Raw genomic sequence first — 25,249 nt, 5'->3', positions numbered from 1 at the left:
ATTTGTGCTTTTTGAACATTCCATTTCAGTCCTCATTTACTGTTATAATAACCTCCGCTGTTCTGGCAAGATGTGTTCCAAATCATCCCAAAAGTGCTCAGTAGTGTTGAGGTCAGATCTCTGTAGCAGACCACTCAAGATCTTCCACTCAACCCCATGCAAACCATATCTTCATGGAGCTGGCTTTATGGACAGAAGCATTGTCATGCTGGAACAGCTTTGGGTCTGCTTGATCATATGAAGGGAAGATTTTAAGCAGCCGCATCCAAAGATACCCTATACCATTGTGTGCCTCCGAGTTTGTGGTGAAAGTTTGGAGAAGAACCACATATGATTGAAAAAGTCAGATACTTTTGTTCATATAGTGTATTACAGCCACTATTCACACTTTTGAAGCTGCTATATTATGTTATGTTGAGGCATTTGTGTATTTTTTCTAACTGTCTAAGAAACACAAGCCAAGTGATCTTTACTCTGAAAATATTATCATCAGCCGTGTCTCTCATTTCACACTCCATTCTCAGCTCACCACAGCATTTATAATCAGAACCATGGAGTACATTAATATTTATTATTCTACAGCCCTGCTGAATTCTCCAATGCAATCTGTCAGAAGGTTATTTTTTTTTTTTTTATAACAGTATGGTTCTGACAGTAGTTTTGCTGCAGTATACAACATTTATTTCAATGCATTCAAAGAGGCAATTATTTAGCAATTTTTGGAAAGAGTATCCAGTGTGAGCACTTCAGCAGTAAAGGTAAACTGTAAAGGATGGCCTTTAAAATTGATTTTTGTATAACATAAAAAAATTGTTTTGTCTGATTGTCCAAAAAAAAAAATTTATATATATATATATATATATATATATATATATATATATATATATATATATATATATATATATATAGATATATATATAGATATAGATATAGATATAGATATGTGTGTGTGTATGTGTGTGTGTGAATGTACAGTATGAATAAAATAAATGGATAAAATTTATCGAATGTTTTCGTTTAATAATCAGGCATCTGCTTAAAAAACCTAATAGAAAAAAATTTTTATCCTGTAATAACACTCACTGTCTAGGTTTAAAAACAAAACAAAAACAAATCATCATACCGAAGTACTGAAACTACTAACTACTACAAAATAATTTATTTTTGACCAAATTCAATTCTTTAAGTATGTGTCACTGTATCAGTGACCCAATCATTAGATGCAAAATATTATAACCAGGAATGGTTTAGTGTCTACAGTAACATTTATTTTTACTTATGTATACATGGGACCCAACCTACTACTATGCAGCAATAACATTAATAAAAATAAGTGTAAAACTATTTAGCTGGCAGCTATTATCTGAAAGAGCGTCTGAATCGCTGCCGATTGAAGACAGTAATTCACATATCCCTTTTAAATCACACACTACATGAAGAAAAGAAAAAAAGGTATTGGGACACCTGACTTTTCCAGCTACATGTGGTTCGTCCCCAAAGTTGGAAGTGGTCACTTCTCTGGGACGAAATCTAGTGGATCATCAGGTGCTCACAAATTTAGTGTACCTTGTTCTTGTTCGATCAAGAAATGTTGGAAATTATTCGATTCTTTCAAAGGTTTATTAACATGTCTGGAGAAAAAATTTAACCTTTTTTGAGGTGGTGGATCAGTTGCTTGAAAGCGCCGAGTTGTTGACCGAGGGGTCAGGGGTTTAAGCATAAACACTGCTGGGCCTTCGTGCAGTGCACTTGATGCTATCTGCTCCAGGGTTGCTGTATCATGCCTGACCCTTTGCTCTGACCCCAGCTTTCTGACAAGCTGGGATTTACAAAGAAAGAAATTTCACTATAGTGTAATCTATTTGTAAAAATGCTAAAGCATGTTAACGTATAAAAGGCAAAGCAAAATTTCACAGATGCCTAGTCTTCATCTTGTTTTTTTTTCCCCAGAAGCTGAAAAGGACAGTACTGGTTTCTACCAAACAGCCAAAACTACCTGAGAGCGTTAGTTATTAACTAAAAACCTTTCCATGAAGTGTTTCTTTTAATATTACAGTCGTCATAGAGCTGCTTGAGGGTAAGGATAACTTATGAGGAACTTATGTAACACTCCAGTTTAGTGGTGAACAAACAGAATGAGGAAAAAGAGAGATTAAACAGTTTTTAGTCTAAAGCACATGCATTAGGAAGTCTATTACAGGAGACGGTAAATATTTCTAATGCTCCTGAAGCCACAGCCTGTTTGCTGCCAGTGATTCTGCTTTCATGTTTCAATGCTGTGGCCTGAGGGGGTCTTAGAAAGGCTGGATATGAGGAGCTGCCAAGTGCACGATGGAGATGGCTGTCTTCACATACGTATGTGGCTCAGTGTGCCCCACTGCTGGGCAGAGACACACAGTGCATGCAGGGTCTCCCATTTCCACTGACATCTAAATGACAAAAACTAGACACGAATGGATTGAGGTTTTCTGTAAAAATGTTTAGCGAATTAATCTATTCCACAAAAAAAATATAATAATAATAATAATAAAAATAAATAAATAAAGCTGGTAAAAGGTAAAGGTCTATTATCTTCTTTTTTAATATATATTTTTTTATAGCTGTTACAGGGTAACTGGCACTCTTTCACAACAACAGTAAATGTAAATATCAACTAATGAAAGGTTAAATGTTAAATGTTGGGTCATATTTAAAAAAAATACCCCATCACAGTGCTTTTCACTACCTTTTCGTCCAACATCAATAATAAATGACCAATTATCAGTATTTTTTTTAATTCTTGCAGATGCCAAAAAGAGTTGAACAATAATTCATTAATCACGTCCTCATTTTGAATGTCAATAAAATAACGGTGCACATCAGAAGTCATGTAATAGTTATGTACAAAATAATATTGCTAGACAGCCACATTAATAAAAGTGACCAGTCAAAGTTTTTTTTTTTTTCCCCTAAGCAAAGTTTCTTAAATCTTAACTGTGTGAAGAAAGTGTGAACATGCCTAAAAGTTTACATTACCACCATGTGTTACAGGGGAGAGATGTGGTTTAGGCACCGTATCCACATGCTGCAAAAACTGCGAGTGACTGACGAGTGATTTGCTTTGTCCCGCAAATGTTTTTTTTTTTTTTTTTTTTTTTTTTTACGGTATCAGTTGTTAACTAATAACAACAGCTGATATATATAACTTTTAGAGCAATTGCCAAACAACTGTGTAGTGATTCTGAGCTCTAGAGATGCAAGTGACATCTAACTAAGTAATGGACTTTCCTCTATGAATGAATGTTGTTCCCATCAATGAGAACGCTAGAAACCAGAAACATGAACGTATGTAGTAAGTACATGAATGTATGTAAATGTTTTGCATTTCGCTGTCTTCAAGTTCATGTTTGTTGAATTTGTATCACTTGACTATCGGAAGATCATAAATTACAGACTATTAAATACGTATTGGAAGAGAAGATCTCTGGTTTGCAGTGTTGCCGCATATAGGAATAGATTGTATATTTTAACATTGGCACATGATGTCGTATCTGGTTGCTAGATATATTTGCAGCAGGTCTCCAAAGAATGTTTTACTTGTGAGAATTCTAGCAGGAACTTGAATCGTGCAATGCTAAAAAGAAAGATCACTAAGTACGAAGTGGATGCCCATCTGCCCCGTGCAGACACACCAGTGGTGTCCCACAAGGCTCTGTACTTGGTCCTCTCCTTTTCTCCCTCTATACCGACTCCATTAGTGAAGTCATATTCTCACATGGGTTTTCTAAACACCGCTATGCTGATGACACTCAACTCAACACTTATTCCATATTCAGATACCACGGCTTCCGCTCGGACCTCAGCGTGCCTGGCAGACATATCTTCATCAATAAGTGCTCATCAATTAAAACTCAACCCCAGCAAAACAGAACTGCTGGTCATCCCAGGTGATTCATCTCCAGGTCAAGATCTCCGAATAACTCTTCATGACTCTCTGCTATCCCCTTCAGCCACTGCTCACAATCTTGGGGAAAGTATGGACTGTCCTTCTCACATGTCGCTAATCTGGCTCGTTCTTGTTGATTTCTTCTCGACAAAATCCGAAGGATTTGACCATTTTTATCCACACAGGCTGCCCAGGTGCTTGTTCAGTCTCTTGTCATTTTGAGACTGGGCTACTGCATCTCTCTGCTGGCAGGTCTTCCTCTGAACGCTATTCATCCACTGCAAAGGATCCAAAACGCAGCTGCGTGACTTGTGTTCAATCTGCCCAAGTTCTTCCACACCACCCCACTGCTGCGCTTCCGCCATTGGCTTCCAGTAGCTGCACGTATCAGATTCAAAACACTGATGCTTGCCTACAAGGCCAAAAATGGACCAGCACCATCCTACCTCAGAGACCTCATCACACCTCACACTGCACCACGCTGTCTGAGATCCTCCAGCACTGCTCAACTGATACCACCATCTCTCAGGGAAAGAAGTAAGTACACTTTAAGGCTCTTCTCTGTTCTGGCACTGAGGTGGTGGAATGAACATTTCTGGCTTTCTTTAAGCGACGGCTGAAGACTTACCTCTACCTGAAACACTTAAACTAACACTTTCCGAGTTTGCATTGTTCAATAATAATAATAAAGACCTCTCAACAGAGCTGTAGGCTAATTTATCTTAAATTGTAATCTAGCATACCATTGTAGATTTATTAATTGCTAGAGTTTTAAAGAACTTAAGTCGCTCTGGACAAGGGCGTCTGCTAAATGGCACAAATGAAAATGTACTGTAGGTATACGGTTTAGTGTAAGCAATGCAGCATTTACCTTGTACAAATCCATATACACTGGACAATATCTGAACAAAAATAACGGACCATAAGATTCGTATGTGCTTTATGAACATCCCATTCTAAATTTAGTCCCCATTTGCTGTTAGAACGACCTGGCTTGCATTAAAATAAGAACATTTTCACTATATTTACAAAGAATATATATGAACAGTTTCTAAAATACTCAGTCCAGGCTTGCTCCGATAACTATGCTGCAAAGATTACACATTTGCTTTTTCATTGATAATCTTGACTTTGATTTTGTTCTTTGCGCTGCTACCACATGATTGGTTGATCGAATAATAGCAGAAATAATTAATCTAATAAAGTGGTACAAACATTGAATCTCCTCGTGGATAAAATCTTAAACACCGGGCACGATCAGTGCGGGTCAGGGCGTCCCTGTCCCATCTCAAACCCTGTAATAGAAAAGGAAATCTGCCAAAAAAAAAGAAAAAAAAAAAAAAAAAAAGAAAGAAAGAATGTGAGAGTGGGTGTGTGTGCAAGAGTATGCTATAGTGAAAAAAAGACAAAGAGAGAGAGAGTAGGAAAAAGGGGAAAAAAACGAAAGATTCAGCCAGCAGGGTTTTTTTCCCCTCCTTGAAAAAGAAAAAAAGTTGAGTATTCAGGAGGGGGAACAGAATAAATCTGTCTTTAGACGGGTCTTTTGGCAGGAGAAGGACTAGAGATGAGTGCAGGAAACAGTGTGCAGCGCTATAACTTTACCCTCTCCTCCCTTTCGACCCAATACACTGCTGCCATTTCAATCATAGACAGTAAAAGCCCAGTCATGCACCATTTCCCCACATGAAAGACTGGTGGCTTCTGAGAAGCTTTTCACTCAACTTTCTAGAGTTACCAGGATGCCTTTTTTTCTGCCTTTCTACTGCTGTATGTACACTTGCTAGTGCTAGTCACCACATTCCTAATTTGAGCATGCAGTTTTATGAGGGGCTTTGAAAAACAGAATGCACTTGACTTACTAGCCTGTATTGCATGAATACGCCAAAGCTAAATTTCCCAGCCAGTCAGGAATTTAAGATTAGTGCAGTTTGCAGAAATTATATGGTGCTGTAGTTGCTGAAGAACCCAGTGAGAAAGATGTACTGTAAGCAGATACAGGAAGATGATCAAGAAAGGAAGACTAGATATGCTTTCTTAGATGCTTTCTTAGATGCAGCCCATACAACAGTAAGCTACACTAATCCATGAGCTATTTTCATTTTCCTTTTAAAGCAAAATCAAATGGAAATTCAGCATTCTTGCCTATGAATTCCACAACGACCAACGCAGCATGGAAACGCACTAGAGCCAAGGGTTGCACATAACTGTCCATCAGGAAGCTCAGATTGGCTGATCCAGGGGTTGGTATTTTTGGTGCTATTTATACCAGAGATGAATGTTGCAAAAAAAAAAAAAAAAAAAAAAAAACCCTCCCAGACACATTACAGTGAGCATCGCATCCTCCATCCATCATTAATCTATACATAGTTTCCCTGCAGCATTATCTCAGTTTCAAAAAAGATTACTCCATACATGTACATGACTTTTTAATAATTAGTATGTCTATATATTATTTTTAAACGTAAAACAGATGTATATATTTTTGCACGTTTTTTTATACTTTTATAGCATAAGCAGCAATAAACTTCAGTTCGCAGCCCGTCTTTCTGCTTTAAATATGGAAAAAGGTGACTTGATAAATACTTCCTCCATTAATACATTTCTCCATTAAACCTCATTATCATTTTAAACAGATTTACAGAACACTAAATTGAGATATTTCCCATTTTTATTTATTTGTTTAATTAGACAGCTTTTTTAGTCAGGTCAGAAACTTAAAGCCTGAGAAAACGTGTTTGTGGAGGGAGGGTTATCGCAGTTTTATATTTATCAGTACCAGAGTCAGAAGCAACATCAGAGAGAAGCTGAATCTATAGGATTTTCAGCTTAAGCAAACATCACTGAGAGAAAAACATCATAATGTTGTTGTTTTTTTTTTTCTCAAGGCTATTTGGGATCAGCGTCTGAAAAAAGAAGCAGATCCTGAAAAGAAATCCTTCATCCAAACTTCCTTAAAGCACTCTGGCTTGCCAACTAATGATATGAAAAGGACAGACTACCATCTGGAAATTAAGTGCTGGGGAAACATGACAGCTGAAGTGCAACAATGATTAGATTTGCACCCGTAGAGAAGCTATTCAATTAACTTTACAGTAGTCTGGTGGTAGTATCACTTCATTATTAATCAAGCAGCCTATAAAAATTCGAATTATTTTTAACTACATATTTCTACATGAGTTTGGAATTGAAAAAAGTTTTGCTCTTGACTCAACTAGCTTTATATGGTGGCTAATTTTACATAATGCTCCAACGTTACATTATCTTGATCCTCAAGTAAACATACGCAGGTGTAGAATATAAAAGAGAGCAGATATTTAGATATTCAGATGCTGAAATCAGAAGTACTGCGTTAGGATGCTGGTAATATGAAACGATACCGAGTTACCGTCCTCCAAAGGCTTCTCAGTATTGCTGCAGTATTTATGATTTTGTGGCCTTGATGTTACTGCTCTTGTATCTCCATTGAAAGCGTGGCATGTAAATCGAGGCCACAACCTAGAGTTTTTATTTTGTACCACTTTGCTATTACAAATTTCGTTTGGTTTAATTTGCACTCTGCTCTGGAAAAGATAGGACCATGGTACTCTGGTGTTGTGCAACAAAAAAGAAACTTTCAATTTCTCTAATGTTTTGTTCATTGTTATTAGGAAATTGCTTTATTTCTTGTCACAGCCTTTCACATTGACAAAAGTTAGAATATAGGTCTCTTAAAAAAGAAAAGAAAGAAAAAAAAAAGAGATCCGCTCAGATTACAGGATTAGCGTGTATGTTAAAAGTCAGTGGAATGTTAAAAATATGGTAGCATTCAATTTAGCATTCATATTAAGGTGCCTACCTCCTGATCTGCTTTGTAAACAGGGGGCTCACTGGTAAGGGTGCTATTTCTTAGGCTCGACTTTGGGTAAATCTATTAGAGAAGAGAGAGAGAGAGAGAGAGAGAGAGAGAGAGAGAGAGAGAGAGAGAGAGAGAGAGAAGAAAGATGAGATGAAATGAGCTGTTCAGATTGGAAATCATCAAAGCAACTCCTCATTTCCTGCCCTTCTCCTCCCTCAATAAGAAGCCTTGGCACTTACCGGAGATAGGGGAATAGGGTTCTCGCGCAAATACCTGGGGTTTTCGATCTGCAAAATAAAACAATGCAACAAGACCTTAACTCTCCTCTTTTTTTTGGGCAAAGCGCTTCCCCTACCGCTCCGACCTCCATTTATCTATCATAAACAAAGTGAGTCGACTTCAAAGGACGCCACTTAAACACACTCTCTTCCCTAAACTCGGTGTGTTTACGCAGAAGCATACCAAGGGTCATTTCAAGGCATTGTGTGCTTTCATACCATTTCCGTTTCTTTTTTAGACTGTACCCCCCACCCTCCCCAACCTGCACTGACTCCCCCCCACCCCTCTGTGAGTTTTGGCTTTTGTCAACAGTGCCCACATAAACACACACAAACAGAACCGCAGCATCTGGGTGCTTTGATTACACTGTGAGGAAGACGACGAGAACTGAAAGAGGTGGAATGACTCTTCAAAAAAAAAAAAAAACATTACTCATGAAGGAGACAGACAGATAGAAAGAACGAAAGCAAGCTGTCTGGAGGGGCACGACTCTAAAAGGTAGGGGAGAAAAGAAGACTTCAAACGACTGCAGAAATCCTATTAGTTTGCCACCACGCTCACACAGCAACGGGTTCGGCATTTAACGTGTAATCACTTGTAGTGTGTGCTGATAAACCACCTACACTGTTCAACTCTAACTCACAAGTGTGGAATGTGTGATCGGGGCAAGCAGATGTGTAGATCTGCTGAAAGTCATCCCGTATGTGTAATTCGCACATAAATACACACATTTTGCGAGTTGTGGATTTGGACGCCACCTTCTAAATCTGTCTTTGCATACAAATAGAAAAGACAGATAGAGGAAAAGAGAGAGGCAGACTAAACTGTCTGCGTTAGCAAGAGTTGTTTGTAAATTTGATCAAGGTAAAACTATGACAAGGTGTTGTGAGGCATCCTCATAATAACTTCCTTTCCCTTATCGCTTAGCAACTACAGTTGCTCTCTCAGCAACTGGCTTGTCATGATATCAAGTAACCAGAAAGTGAAAAGTGCTCGGAAGACTTTCCTATGCTGCAAAACCTGAAGTTAACGCTTTGCTTCGGCAGAAATGCAAGATGACATCTTTTCACCTCACCAATAATTACGTATTGTCTGATTCATTATAGTGAGTTATTGTGTAAATTGTTGCTATGGAAACTCTTATGTATTAGAATGATACACATAAACCACCACTGGCATTCACAAAAGAATATTTTCCTTTTCTAATGTACCATGTTTGAACGAATGCTTACATTAAAGGCATCTTGCTGTCTCTTATCCAGGGTGACTTACATTTATCTGAGCAGTTGAAGGTTACTGGGATTGGAACTCACAAACTTCTCATCAGAAGACCAACCTCTTAACCACCAAGCTATCATTTCCCTTCAAAACAAACCAGGGTTCGACTGCTCGGATTTAAAAAAAATCAGACTATGAACATAGTTGACTGGATATGGACCTGTGCGGTGGGACCTACTGGATCTACAGCATTCGGCAGACCTCAATGGATTTCAAGTCCACAGCTTTAATTACATTACTACAGCATAAGTTGTTCCATATATTGTCTGGTACTACAAAAAAAATACCTTGATGATGTGGCAAATGTTACTCATTTCTGAGTCTTGCAACCCACTACACTGTACAAACCACACCAAAGAACATGAAACTATACATACAGGGCATATTAGCTTAAACTAATACTCATACTTCGAAATATGAGGGGAAATGTGGAAAATGTGACTAAACTGAGAAAATACAGTGCAGCAAAACACTGTCATATAATTAATATCCATTAGACAGTTTCCTCACATAAATGAAATAGTCCATGAAGTGACTGTGTGTGATCTTTTGACCAAAGATGAGATCAAGATAAAAGCATAAAATCTCTTTTTAGAGATTCAAGTACTCAGTTATTTTCCATGATACAGAATAACGCACATGGTTACCCAGTCTAATTTTTCTATTGATGCCATTTGCAGCTAGCTCTGGATTTCTGGTCAAGCATTATGTAAAAGTAGCCCAATTCCCTACACTAAATTCCATAAAAAGTGTAATAGGGTGTAAACATTTGGTAGTGTATATTGTTATGTTCACTTTTTGCATTTCTCAATTTTTGAATTGAAAGGAAAAAAACCAAAAACAAATGAGGAGAACTACTGTACTGGCATGAACGAAATTATATAAAATGACATACTGTGGAATTTTATAGACTCATTCAAGATGAAATTCATCAAATTGTATTTGATTGTTGTACTTTTTGGTTTGTAGGCATTTTCTCCACACCTAGCTGATATATGGTGCTAAAACCACTTTAGTCTCAATCTATTTACTATGATACTACAGACTTAAAAGTTCCAACTCCCTGACCCGGATACTCTGACTCCAGTTTCTTTCAACACGCTTGGCTTGACTTATAGATATACAGCTTAAGACTTTTTACACCTGCACCATCGAGAGCGTTCTGACGGGTAGCATCACTTCCTGGTTCGGGAACAGCACCATGCAGGACAGACGAGCCCTCCAGAGGGTGGTGCGTTCAGCCGAACGTACCATCCACACCGAGCTCCCTGACCTGCAGGACATCTACAGCACACGGTGCAGGACCAGAGCCAGGAAAATTGTGAAGGACCTCAGCCATCCCAACAATGGACTCTTTTCTCTGTTGCGTTCGGGGAAACGCTTCCGCTCCCTGAAGGCGAACACAGAGAGAATGAGGAGGAGCTTCTTCCCGCAGGCCATTCGGAGTTTAAACCAGGAAACACCCAGGATCTAAAAACTGGCCCACTCTCTCCATCATCACCATTTTTTCCCCTGCACAACCACACTTTTCGTGCTACGGCACATTATACACTGGACTTGCACAGCACAGTGCACTTTACATTCCATCTCTTTTTCATATTTTCTTTTCTTTTCTTTTCTTTTCATATTTATTTCATATTTTTTTATATTCTCTTTTCTTATACCACACCATCCCGCACAAGGACACTTTACACCACACCTCACTGCACACGGACACTTTACACCACACCTTACTGCACACGGACACTCATGGTCAATCATAACTTGTTTACTGTTGTTTACTGGCTAACTGCACACTGCCATAAACATTTTCTGTGTACATTTTCAGTGTATGTGTATATATATGTATATGTATGTGTATATATGTGTATATGTATATGTACGTATATATACATATATATATATATATTTATATATATTTATATATCTCTACATCTTATTTATCTGCCTTCTTTCTATTATATTTTTCTTTAAATTTTGTTATTATATTTATATTTTTTATTCTCCTTTTTTACCCTATTTTATTCCCTCATGCCGGACCGTCGTCAAAAGCATTTCACTGCATGTCGTACCCTGTATGTATGTGTCTGTGACAAATAAAATTTGATTTGATTTGATTTGAGTTAGAGATAGGGGAGGGGAAAAAATTAATAAATAAAAGGATATTCTCACTAATCGGTGTCCCTCGGATGAGGATTGAGAGTCTGGTTCCTCTTCAGGCTTCTTCCTCATGTTGTCTCTGGGATTTTTTTTTTCCTCTACCACGGTCACCTCTGGCTTGATCATCTGGATTTGCGTAAAGCTTCTTTGTGACAAACACCTGCTGCTATATAAATGAAATGTAATTGACCTGAACGGCAGAATTGGCTCCGACTGTGTGGCATTGAACTCTTTGTGTGGAGTCGTATGTTTAAGACGGCTTATCAAGTGTGTGGGAGTGATATTTGGACAGTTTTATTCTTTATCAATGTACTTTTTTTGCTTTCCCTGATGGATCATTCCACCACAAATCACCTGAAATGCTCCAATTCTAATATATCACAATGCAACTGCATACCAAATTATTTTGGACGGATTGTTCGTTGAACAAAATGTTAAAAAACTGCTAAAGTAACGAATAAAATTCTAAAAAAATAACACTTTACTATCAGGAATGTTTACCATTTAGGATTTGAACAGACAAACGATCAAACAATTTTCCAACATTGTTGGCCCCAGTAGGAGCCGACAGACTCGCACAGATCTGACCTTAAACCACACAGTAAGCTTTTCAATGTCTCTATTAATCAAACAAAGAATACAAATACTTTGGCAGCTGACAGAAAGAGAGAGTGAGAGAGAAAGAGCGAAAGAGAGGTGGAAAGAGCAGGGAGCTTTATGTTGGAGTATTGTGTTATGACACGCCTCCAAACCTACTGCTAGAGTACCCCACACCCCAAGGTCATTGGGATGATATAAATAATAAAAAATAAAAATGAAAAAAATCCCCTGCCCAGGCTTGTCCGGGTAACCATACAGAGGTAAGACAGTTATGGTGTACTGAATCAGTTGTAAAATCAATATAGTCTGTGTGCACCTACAAAAATATAAGATGAAGTCATCCCTCCTTGATAAAGTGATATACATCTATTGAGCCATTTCTAGATTCCTAATCATCAAACCAAGTGACCCTGCACAAAACCAAATTTAGCCAATATTTCAATACAAATGTAGGCAGCAGCAAACTCTGGGAAACAGTACAATACAAAAAAACCCATGCAAAACACAGGTCAAGGTCATCAGTTTATGTACAGACATAGCGTTTGTCCTTGATGGGCAAAAAGCTAAATTTTAGTCTCATCTGACCATTTGCGGCAGACCAGAGTACCTTCTTTCATATGTTTGGGGAGTCTCCCACATGCCTTTTGGCGAACACCAAACGTGTTTGCTTATTTTTTTCTTTAAGCAATGGCTTTTTTCTGGTCACTCTTCCGTAAAGCCCAGCTCTGTGTAGTGTACGGCTTAAAGTGGTCCTATGGACAGATACTTCAATCTCCGCTGTGGAGCTTTGCAGCTCCTTCAGGGTTATCTTTGTTGCCTCTCTGATTAATGCCCTCCTTGTCTGGTCCGTGAGTTTTGGTGGGCGGCCCTCTCTTGCCAGGTTTGTTGTGGTGCCATGTTCTTTCCATTTTTTAATAATGGCTTTAATGGTGCTCCGTGGGATGTTCAAGGTTTTGGATATTTTTTTATAACCCAACCCTGATCTGTACTTCACAACTTTGTCCCTGACCTGTTTGGCGAGCTGCTTGGTCTTCATGGTGCCGCTTGCTTGGTGGTGCCCCTTGCTTAGTGGTGTTGCAGACTCTGTGGCCTTTCAGAACAGGTGTATATATATATATATATATATATATATATATATATATATATATATATATATATATACTGAGATCATGTGACACTTAGATTGCACACAGGTGGACTTTATTTAAGTAATTACGTGACTTCTGAAGGTAACTGGTTGCACCAGATCTTATTTAGAGGCTTAATAGCAAAGGGGGTGAATACATATGCACGCACCACTTTTCCGTTATTTATTTTTTAGAATTTTTTGAAACAAGTTATTTTTTTCATTTCACTTCACCAATTTGGACTATTTTGTGTATGTCCATTACATGAAATCCAAATAAAAATAAATTTTAATTCCAAGTTGTAAGGCAACAAAATAGGAAAAACGCCAAGGGGGACAGTGGACAGCCGGGTTCATGCCACAGACTAAATAACTGATATCACATTTTTTCTCCATCGTGATGTCTGATATGTACAGTGCCTTGCAAAAGTATTGACCCATACTTTTGCAAGGCACTGTACATATCAGACATCACGATGGAGAAAAAATGTGATATCAGTTATTTAGTCTGTGGCATGTGGCATAATCCACCTCAGTATTTGTAACATTGTTGTTGTTTTGTGGTGGTTTCCTGTTTATCATAGTTGTGAAGAGTGGCTATTTGAGTTTGCGAGTAATTCCATTCAGCACAAACCAACCGGGTCTTTCACCTCTGAGCTTTCGTTCGTCCAAAACTAGTCTATTTCAATACTCTGACCTCCCTGTTTGACTTTACATCCCTAAAAAGTCCAAATGTGACTAAGTGAAATTTTTCCCCAGGCTCCTCAACATAAATCTTGATACCCAGGCATAGACATTCAGTATATTATTATTCTGCACAGCATATTATTAGAACATATACATGACCTAGCCCTCCTAAAAGTTTAAAATAAAGGTGATCAGTATCGGGTACAATACTGTAATTTGTTACTAATTTTAACGAATTACAGCCCATAATTTAGCAAAGCAGAGCAATTTACGGCACCGCAATCTATAAACTTTACTGCGTACATGTATCTGGCAGCATAATGTCCACCGTACTGTACCGCATATACGCTGCTACATTCGCCTGCCACGCAAAACGTACAATAGTTTTACAATTTTGTCATATCTCTATAGTCGTCGTAAGTTCGGAAAATCGAACCATGGCCTCTCGGGGACTACCTATATAATTTATGACAACTTTAAGAAGCTATTAAACTGCTACTAATATTATACTATGTGAATGGCGCAAACTAATCACAGATGACTCCATTTTGGTTGATAAACATATATTTGTAAATAATATAACAGTGATGCAAATTAGATCAATTCAATTAAGCACAACTTTTTTTTTTTTTTTGTGTGTGTATTATAATATAAAATTGGAATATCAATGCATTCATTGCTTAAGCTAGCAACTCGATTTTTATCATGCGGTCTTCTATTGTAAAGTACATGACGTTTGAGCTCCATTGTAATGGCATGAGCCTGATTGCCAGCTGCTCGCCTCTCTGCCCATCGCTCTGATAAGGCAACATTCTTTCATATTTTCTATGCGCTTTCTGGGTCACAGAAGCCCAGCTTGAACTTAAAAGAAGCAACGTTTTGTGTGTAAGGAATGTTTTGAGTTTGGCACGGTGATGGAATTGCGTCAGGCTCGTTCACAGAGGGAGAAAAAAAAAGAGAGTGAGACAGTAAGAAAGAGAGCACAAAGGCTACGAAGGGAAAAGTCCTGCAAAATCCTGCGAAGCTTTACACTTTGATCTGGCAAACTCTGAAAGCTGATGTCTTAACCAATCAGCATCACATCAAATTCACTGCAGTCCGGCTTCCTACGAAACACATTGTGACATTGTGTGTGACTGTAATACGTTCCATCTTTAATAATAACAAAACAGGACACGTTTTAGATGGAATACAGGATGTGAATACCAAACATAAAAGGTGTCCCCTGATGATGACTCATATAAGCTAGTTTTTATTCAACGGTTAGTTCCGGTCAACTAATTTGATTGGGTGAATCGGAGTTTGAAACCTCTACTACTGTAGTGTTAGAGATTCTAAGCACACATCATTCTAAACACAACTTTTTGGCATACAATAGAAAAGCGTATTAGATTTCAGATTTTACCAGAAGCACAAGGGAGAAATGTACACATCAATTCAAGTTAGCGAGCCATCAGTAATGTGCTATAAAGTGAGCGTGCTTCTTTGGGATCTATTTCCACTAGCAAAAAAAAAATAAATATGCAGAACGTTTAGAGTAATTCATATCCGAAATGTCAGTCATTTAATAACAATGTAATCATTTTTTAATACCGGTTGTATATCGCAAGTACAATTATACTGAACACTTACATTTGCCCTGTGGTCTTGTGCCTGTGATAAATCACAGGCCTGCCGATATTAAATATGTACCCTTGCTCATGTGATTGCTTTAATGGACTACATTCCTGTATTTAACATTATTACGGTACAGTCAATTTCAAATGAAGGCTCCCCCATGAGAACTACGGAACACATGCTAAGTAAAGGATAACGCCTAAAATGATGTGAAACGCCTGATAAGAAACAAAATTGTAGCTGCAGTGTGATGCAAAATGATGCATTAATTCCAGCTCATCCCAAACCAGCTTGATGTGGTTTCAGTCTGGAGTGTGTGCTGTTCGTCTGACGCCTACTGCCTTGTTGTTTTTGTCTACGGTAGTTCTGACATTGCTTTCGGGTATGTTTTGGGATGTTGTAAAATTAACCTCTGACTAACTATACCAGATGGAGTTGCATTGCCTTGCAAAACAAAAAGTTGTGATAGTAGTTTGGTTCAGGGTTTGTGCAACTTGCCAACTCTGAAATACAGCAAAAGAGCCCCAGACCATCATGTTCCTTTTCTCATGTATGACTAAACACCCAGAACACTTTCTTTCGCCTGCTTAACTGCAAACAGCCTGTGTGATGAACTGAACCTTTTAACTTTGATTCGTCGGCTCATAAGCCTTTCTTCTTGTCTTTAGTAGTCCAGTGGGCTCTTCATGGCCCAAGCAAGACTTTCTTAGCAAAACTCTTTTTTTTGCAATCTTAGCAATGGTTTCTTACTGCCACTCAACCTGTCCAAACTGAAGCTCAAAGTCTTTTAGTCCCAGTTCAAATTGAGACATTCTTCACCTGGTCTTAAGCTGTTCCTGAAGATCCTGTTGTTCTTACGCGGGCTGGTGACTCTCTGATTCTCTCAGCCTATTTCTCACAATTATAAAAGCAATACACTTCTTTCTGCAGTACAACACTATCCAAATATTATTTATATAGGTAACACAGTCTGCTCCTAAACTGTTTTTATACAGACAGGGGGTTTGTAATTTCATCAGCAGAAAATGTAGGAATTGTTAGCATCAAATTTCAAGGCTTAATTTACTTCCATTGCTGCAAAACAGCTGGATATTGTTAATGCGTTACCTCTTCCCTAAAAAAAGCCTATTATTTTAAAATCTACTATTATTGTTTTTCTTGGTTTTTGGTAACCTACAATTTTTTATGTACCTCTGGCAATTTACCACTTACCTTTGTTCCTTTTCCTGGTCATTCTATTGACTGATTTATTTGCTATAATAACTGTAATTTGTTTTACATTTATTTTCTAAAATGGCAGTAAAAAGTCTGGAATCAACCAGTTTATTATTTTTGAAAGGCCCACACATGTTGTTTTGTTTATATGCAACAAACAAGTTAATTTAATAGTATGAAGATTTATTCTGACCAAACTAATATATGTACAAATGTTAAACTTAATTTTCGTTTAATATCCCTCACTCAGTATTAATAACAGCTATATACACACACCGAACCGTTAGTTTCTCCAAACATTTAGCAGAAAATTCTTTACCATGCCTCTTGTACAACTTGCCAAAGGTGTTCTTCACTATTTGGCTGTTTCATTCTGACCTCGTGATAAGCTGCAGTCCACATGGAATTACATGGCATTGAAGTATGGAATGGTAGCCATTATGGTTCAGCCTTTCTTTCACCCGGAATAAATCTTTCCTGCTTCAAAACAAGCCCAAACCATTAAGCTTCCACCTCCATGTTTGCATGTGGGGGTGAAGCAGACTGCTAACATCATCTCTCCTGTTCTCAGTCTTACACGAGTTCTTCTGTTTAAGTCTGTCTACAGAACTTTCTTCCTGTCATTCACTTGTCCAATTCTTGTACACTATATTGCCAAAAGTATTGGGTCACCTGGTCATACGTTTGGTTTGTGATTTTTGAGCAATGCATTCCACATTTAGTCCCAATTTGCTCTTATAATCAGAGCTCTATAGCAGGCCAACCAAGATCTTCCTTTCCAAAGCATGTAAACCATATCTTCAAGGAGCTCACTTTGTGCACAGGGGCATTGCCATGCTGGAACAGGTTTTGGGTTTCCAAGTTCAAGTGAATGCGCAAATTATTATAGCGCATCTAAAGACGTCCTGTGATTGATGCCTCCAGCTTTGTGGTGACAATTTAGAAAAGAACCACATATAGCAGGAAAGGTCAGGTTACCCAATACATTTAGAAATATAGTGAATGTTGTTGCCTTTTACCTATTTTGTCACAAACATCAGGAACATGCATGCACCTCAAAAGCAATTAAAAGACTAGGTGTTTCCAAATATTTGCGAGGCACTGTACGCAGTCTTGACCACTCTGTTTGAAAGTGACCGCGCTGACTAATGCAAAAGTGCAAGCAGAAATTTTAAAGCAGTTTCCAATTATGATTATCATTAAAATTATTTATGAAGTAATATCATTGGGACATCATTATAGATAATTTTTTATTGCTAAAACTCCAGTGGGTTTTTTAAATTATTTTTAAATTATTTTTTTTTATTTGAAAGAGACTTTTTGTGGTTCTTCTTCTTCTTTCGGCTGCTCCCATTAGGGGTCGCCACAGCAGATCATCCGTCTCACTATACCCCCCTCTCCTCTACATCTGCCTCTTTCAACGCAACTACCTGCATGTCTTCCCTCACCACATCCATAAACCTCCTCCTTGGTCTTCCTCTTTTCCTCCTTCCTGGTGGCCCCATCCTCAGCATTCTCCTACTGATATAACCCATGTCTCTCCTCTGCACATGTCCAAACCATCTCAATCTCACCTCCCTCACCTTGTCTCCAAAATGTCCTACATGTGCTGTCCCTCTAATAAACTTGTTTCCAATCCTGTCCATCCTCATCACTCCCAACGAAACCCTTAACATGTAAAATGTAAATGTGCAAAATGGCCATAAATAAAAAATCAAAAGCATAAAATAAACTTACAATTTTGGTGGTACCCTAATGCATATATTTATTATAGATATGTGGATTGTTAGTGAAGTCAGGCATTTACTCTAAGGGTTTATTATTGTTATTATTTCACATGAAATGAACTAATAACATTCTCTATTCAATGCAACAGAGTGCACAGTTCAAACTGAAAAGTAGAGTTGAGACGAACTCGATGACTTCTGTGAAATAAGGGGGTGGAGCTTCAAAAGTTGTCGGTTGATATCAAATATTCGATTCGTCTATGCAACAGTTATTAATTGCAGATTCAGATTTCGACTGACTCGACTTTCTTTGTATTGTGGATAAAATAAATAAGGCTGATATTCTGGCACGGTTCTGAATGACAACACACAGCTGTGTGTTCTGATGTTGAGATGTGGAGCAGCTGTGCACAACAGGTTTCACTGGCAAACGTATATATATGCTTACTAAACTAACAAAGATTGTACATTAATTACACAACAAAATAATATCATTTACCGTATACTATATTATGTAATATACATGAATTAGATGATAAGCAATTGCTCCAATTGTTTAAATGAGTAATTATTAATTATATATTTTTTTGCCGACTACACATATATATCATGTTACCCCAAGGTTCCAGCTGTTGAGACGGGCTTCTAAGTCGCTGTCATCAGAAGAGGGTCTTCCTGGGTGCCCATCCTAAAAGGCAGATGAAGCACTCTTTAAATAAACAGTCCTTCTAGATAATTGACAGGAACATATAAACTAGTTTCTAGTTACCAGCCAGAATATTATCAGCTAGAAAGAATAACATTGTTCAATTTAAAAAGTATGACTTGCAATCAGTGGCAAACTGGTGTGGTAAAGACAAACAAAACACGAGGGGAGCGTGCTTTTATGCAAAGAAATTATCCAGTTCGTGTCAGATCTCAAGATCCAATTATACATTTAATATCTAAATTCCTTAACACCATGTCATATTGGATTGTTTACTTAATTCTTGATAACACTGTAAACGGAGATAGGATTCTGACATGCTTTTAGCATCTTGGAAAAGAAATAGGAACAAAAAGAAAGGACAAACTAAGAAAGACTGTGTGTGTGTGTGTGTGTGTGTGTGTGTGTGTGTGTGTGTGTGTGTGTGTGTGTGCGGGTGCGGGTGCATACATACACGTATGTATGTGTGTGTTGGAAAGAAAAGTTAAGAAATAGTGAGATAGATATAGGTGCTGGCGTCCTGGCCTCCAGATGTTGGGCTGCTCCGCACCATTTCTGCCTTTCCCCTTTCAATGCAGCCCCTCTATTGAGTCACATGGTTCGACCCCACCCTTTCCCTTATACACACACGCATACAGTTTAGGGGCGCTAAATGTGACGTGCTTCCTCTCTGACTTACTGTAGATACCTCACACTATGCTTGTTTTAGTGAGGGCAAAACTTAGATACACATGTAGAAGCCAAAGAAATGATCAAATAGATAAATAAATAAAAATATATAAAAAAAAAATCAAATAAATCTACAGGACTAAATAGAATATTGTAGGCAAAAATCTAAATGTCTAGACCGTCTAGGTATGTCTCGGTAATACTAAGTAGGCTACTTGGATGGTGTACCAAACAAATGGCGCCTGTGAATCCCTACATAGACATAGAACGATAAAGGCAATGAAAATGGCATTAAAGATAAACATTTTTGAGAAACAAGGTAGAATATGTGGACAAATATTTGTGGACACCTTATTATAAGATTTGTATGTGGTGCATGTACATTCTGTTCACATTTAGTCCCCATTTGTACAATAACCTCCGCCTACTGGGAAGATGTTCCATTAGATTTTGGAGGGTGGAGATTTGTGATCATTCAGCCAAAAGAGCCTAAGTGAAGACAGGTATTGATGTAGGGTGAAGACTCCTGGGGTGTTCATTAGGGTTGAGGTCATAGCTCTAAAGCAGGCCACTCGAGATCTTCCACTCCAACCCATGAACATCATAGTTTCATGTTTTTGAATTTGTGTACAGGTACCTGCTTTGTGTGCAGGGGGAAAAAAATCAATGTTGCCGCATCCAAATATAATCATATTCCATAGTATGCCTCCAACTTTGTATTAACAATTTGAATGTCCATATAGTCTACCTTTCTCTCACAACAAATTCAAGAAAATGGCATTAACGGTTATAATATGTTAAGATATCATCTTAAGAAGAGCTGCTCACCCTCTTGTCCTCCTTGGCAGCAGATCTGAGAGGACTGGAAGATAAAGGTCTGCTTGGAGACTTGGGATGGAATAAATTTCTCCTTCTGCAAACAAGACAAAGTAAAATTTTGTTTTCCGACTGATTTTTGCAGTCAAGAAATATTAGATCTTATATATCCTTATCTTATTTATTTGACCTCATAATTCAAGTTTCCAGGGTATTTCGATTTACATGATCTCGGCCTGATAAGCTGAGTCGTTGTTTGCGCAATGTCTAACTGCACAGCATTTTTAACACAGGAAAAAAAATAACGGTGCCTGTCACAATAATAATACAATTTTGGCTGATGATTAATTGTGTACAATAATTGTGATTACAGGATAGAAAACTCTAGTTCTCTGGAGTGGTGCAGTGCAATGAGAAACAAGTTCCCCAGGACCAAGGTGTTACATAAGACAACAGAATTACATTAGACAACACAGAACTAAACGACTTACAGTAGCTAACAATGGGAAAGAGTATGATCTAATTGTCCCCTAAATACATAAACTGAATTACAATAAAACCCATGGTAGTGACTTTTTCGTCCATCTTAGTTTTTGTTGTAAACGGTATGCTATCATTGGAGAAAATGGAACCAAGTCTCGATTGCGAGGTTTAAAAAACACATATGATTAGGTAATGTAAGGTGTGCACAGACTTTTAGGTATATAATGTATGAATGCATACAACATAGGCTATGTATTACAGCAAATAGTGACAAAAGCTGACCATAAGATTTATATGCTCTGTTTTTTTGTTTTCAAGGCATCCCATTCCAATTTTTCTGGATTTTCATCTATTTGTGTTCAGCCACAAGAAAAATCAGGTACTGATGTAGGGTCAACATTCCAAATCATCCCAAAGGTGTTCAGCAGGCGACTCAAGATCTTCAACTGCAACTTATTTAAAGCATATCTCAATAAAGCTGGCTTTGTGCACAGGGGCTTTGTCATGCTAGAACAGGTTTGGGTCTCCTAGTTCAAGTGAAGAGAAAATGTAATGCTACAATTTGCATCATATACAACCGTATGCCTTCAACTTTGTAGTAACAGTTCAGAGAAGAACCACATATGGTATATAATATATAATATTTGTAGGAGTACAGATTTCAGGAAGACGAGCATTTCTTTTGACACGTTTGGTTCCAGTCGCGCATTCTGCTCGTCACCTCCTTCCCCACGCTTCATGCTCAGTCGCTTCGTAGACATAGTTCTGAGTTGCCCTCTGTCTTCATGTAAAGAGACGCCCCTTCCAAAAATTTATCTCCTCCACCTCGTCCCCAACATCGTCTCACCCTTTACCATCAACCACTATGACACCATGTAAGTACAATAGTCGAAAGTTATTTTATTATTTACCTATAAAGTTATTTACCGTAGTATTTTTTATATTTTTACAGTAATTTACTGTATTACAGAACTTTTTCTATATTTATCCAACACATCATCTCACCCTCACCCACTATGACACCATGTAGGTACAGTACAGTACTCTAAAGTTAATTTATTATTACATTATTTAGTTATAAAGTAATTTTTTTATGTTTAAAATGTATTACTTTTTATGTTTATACTTTGTTACAATTATATTTGTGTGTTAGGCATAAAACATTTCTTAAGGGCTGAAATAAGGGATCAGCTGAGGTCTGGGAACAGATTTATTGCTTTTACATTAATTCTTAATGGAAAATTAACATGCGAGTACGAGCATATGGGAACACGAGCGATTTACAGGAACGAATTAATCTCGTACACCGGTGTTCCACTGTATATGTGTGTGTATCTATACTTATCGATCGATCGATAGACAATTACGTGTAAATGACTGCAAATTAATTACGATCCAGGAATAAAGTACAAATATAATACAGCAAGTGCATAACGTCTTCTGCTTCTCCTTAGGGGTTGCCACAGCGGATTATCCGTCTCCACACCCCCCTGTCCTCTACACCTGCCTCTTTCACCCCAACCACCTGCATGTCTTCCCTCACCACATCCATAAACCTCCTCCATGGCCACATAAAGTGCATAACAAACAAATAGTGCACTATAAATAATACAGAATTCTGTATTTTACATACTGCATATGGTACATATTAGTGTATTGATATGAACTGATAACTGTGACAAAATGACAATTATTCTGATTAAAGACAGACTAAAGTAGGATAAAAAAAAGTGCAGCGCTCTGATCAGAGCAATACTGCATTACATATTATATTAATATATTTAAAAATGCTTTTTAAAAAGAACACAGTCAGGACTATTTGGAATACATCATAATATATATATATATATATATATATATATATATATATATATATATATATAAACACACACATCACATTAAAAAAAATTTCAGATTGGTGCATCTCTAAACGTACAACAGTCTGGCATCACGTATTTCAGTGCACCTTCTGAGCGCTTTTGCAATCCATCTGAGCGTTTTACATACAGATGCCACACACCACGCTCTGTTTACTTTAATGCTTCCCCAGCTAACCAGCCTTCCAGTTTAGTGACGCACACAGAAGCAGCTGAGATTCACATCAAAGCGTTTCTGCACTGCTAACAATAAAAGAAGCATGAGCCACATCCTGTTCTCGACTGCAACTGGATGCTTGCGACACTGGTGTGCAGATACACAGGTTTAACCTCTCGGCATATTTTGCTGAGGATTTACATGTACATGGACCAATGTTCTGTTATGGTTTGCCGAAAAGTCGTTTTGTTGCAGGTTCGTTGGTTAGAAGTGAAAGGCGCCGACATTAACGCTGATTTGGACGATCCATTTTCCTCAGAGGCTTATGAGGAGTGTGATGACACATGCTGAAAAGAAAATCCACCCTGAATAACCTGCATATTTCATTGTTAGAATTATTCATCAACATGTGCGATGACACTTTGACTAAATGAAGACAGTGGTGCAGCGGCCCTTTAGTCCTTCAGCTATGTCAGCTTAACAGCTCAAGGAGATCATCTTTTACACTTTTTGAACATTCACGTTAATAAGTGTGTGATACGTTGACTGCAAACCGGAGAAGCCTCGGTGCAGCTGTGCTCTAGAACCACCTGGCTTTTGGAAATCCACCATTATTTTTCACTGATATGATTTTGTTGGAAAATGATGAATAAAACAAAAAAGAACCTCTTGCTCTCCATCAAGTCTTAACCCCAAATGCTTGATGGTTGAAAATGTTTTATTAAGTCATTGCATCTGCTCTAGTCCCACTGCGTTGTCAATGCAGCTGCAAACCTCTCACAAAAATAATCCCCAAACTGAAAATATCAGAATATAAACACACTCCAAATGTACACAATGTTCTCTTTACTCAAGTCCACTCAAACTGTATTACAGCATTAAAACCAGAAGAGGGAGCACTGCATACACATGCAACATTTGAGAGCTATTCGACATTTTTTTTCCACATGATATAAAGAAAACATAGCAATTAGTACATCTAGTTGTATTTCAATAAGTCATTTTTTGCCTACAGATCAAAAGGAGAGCGGAGCAGCAGCATGAATAACAATTAAGAGCACATCAAACAGGCACAAAGGGAGTAAAGACTACCTTACAGCTGTTTACATAGAATGACAGGTCAATAAAGACTGCCCTGTTTAATCTCTAAAGAGCTGTCCATATGAGTGAACACACACACACACACACACACACACACACTTTTGAGGCCGCAGATGAGGGCAGGCCGTTGTGATTGGCGGCCAGTCGTTAACAGGTGGACGGAGATAATTGAATCAGATCAAAGCATTGAGAGCGGCTTGGGTCTGCGCTGGAGTGGCAAGGTGCCACTGATTAAAGCCTCCTGACCTCCAGGTGTTGAGATTGGGCCCAGGCCACGTCTCTGGGCCCTCAGAGAGGAACCGTATACCACCCCCGCTCTTGCTCCCCAGGGCATTTAAGTCCTCCACCCTCTCACTTCAAAAGTCTGGCACCTGGAGGCAAGGCCAGCACGGACACTCTGCGCTTTAGCCAGACACTGGAATGCATCTGAAGTCTCTTAACACTGCCAATGGTTAGCGTCTGGGTAAAGGGTTTCATGTGCTCCACGCAGGCCCAGATGGCCGAAATGAAAGGGGGTTAAAGGTAGAGCTTTATCCTTTAAGTCGACAACTAATCAGGCGCAGCAATCTCGCTCGACTGAGCTTCACTCAAGGAAGCGGTCTTCATTTATTCCTTTGTTTTAACAAGTGAATTCTAGGCACAACTGTATATATTTGCGCGTCTTAAGCGTAGTTCTATTTTAAGCACTAAAGCGCAAAAGGCTATTATGTTTCAACCAAACATTAACCAAAACAAAAGTCTCCCATAATTCAAAGAGACTAAAATTTGATTTTCGAATAAAGACGTGTCTGTATTTCCAGAGTAATATATACGTAATATTCATTGAAAATTGAGTAAGAAGCTTTGTGTTATTTCTACATTATATGATCAAAACTATAGGAACAGCAGACTTCTCCTGGCCATATTTAGTTCTTTCCCCAAATTGTTCCTGCGTTTTTTGGAGGCACACTTTTGGACACCATGTATTTGGATGTGATGGCAATTTAGGGCT

At 38.1% G+C, this 25,249-nt stretch overlaps 1 protein-coding gene across 13 annotated transcripts in view; it reads right to left on the bottom strand.

Annotated features, from left to right (window-relative positions):
- The window catches only part of cep112 (centrosomal protein 112), a 139,609-nt gene that overhangs the window by 99,263 nt on the left and 15,097 nt on the right, over window positions 1–25,249 (bottom strand). For 11 of the 13 annotated variants that reach the window (XM_046866277.1, XM_046866283.1, XM_046866284.1 and 8 more), the window contains exons 5-8: window positions 20,653–20,737; window positions 19,066–19,137; window positions 8,000–8,047; window positions 7,761–7,832 (exon numbers count right to left, since the gene is read on the bottom strand). In XM_046866277.1, coding sequence (XP_046722233.1) covers window positions 7,761–7,832; window positions 8,000–8,047; window positions 19,066–19,137; window positions 20,653–20,737 — 277 coding nt within the window. The remainder of the gene's footprint in view (window positions 1–7,760; window positions 7,833–7,999; window positions 8,048–19,065; window positions 19,138–20,652; window positions 20,738–25,249) is intronic. The other 2 variants (XM_046866286.1, XM_046866287.1) reach the window with 1 other exon arrangement.

Source organism: Silurus meridionalis, chromosome 14 (assembly GCF_014805685.1).
Source record: "Silurus meridionalis isolate SWU-2019-XX chromosome 14, ASM1480568v1, whole genome shotgun sequence".
In the NCBI taxonomy this organism is placed as follows: Eukaryota; Metazoa; Chordata; class Actinopteri; order Siluriformes; family Siluridae; genus Silurus; species Silurus meridionalis.
Note: the sequence above shows the minus strand (reverse complement) of the source record. Positions and strands in the feature narration are given on the sequence as shown.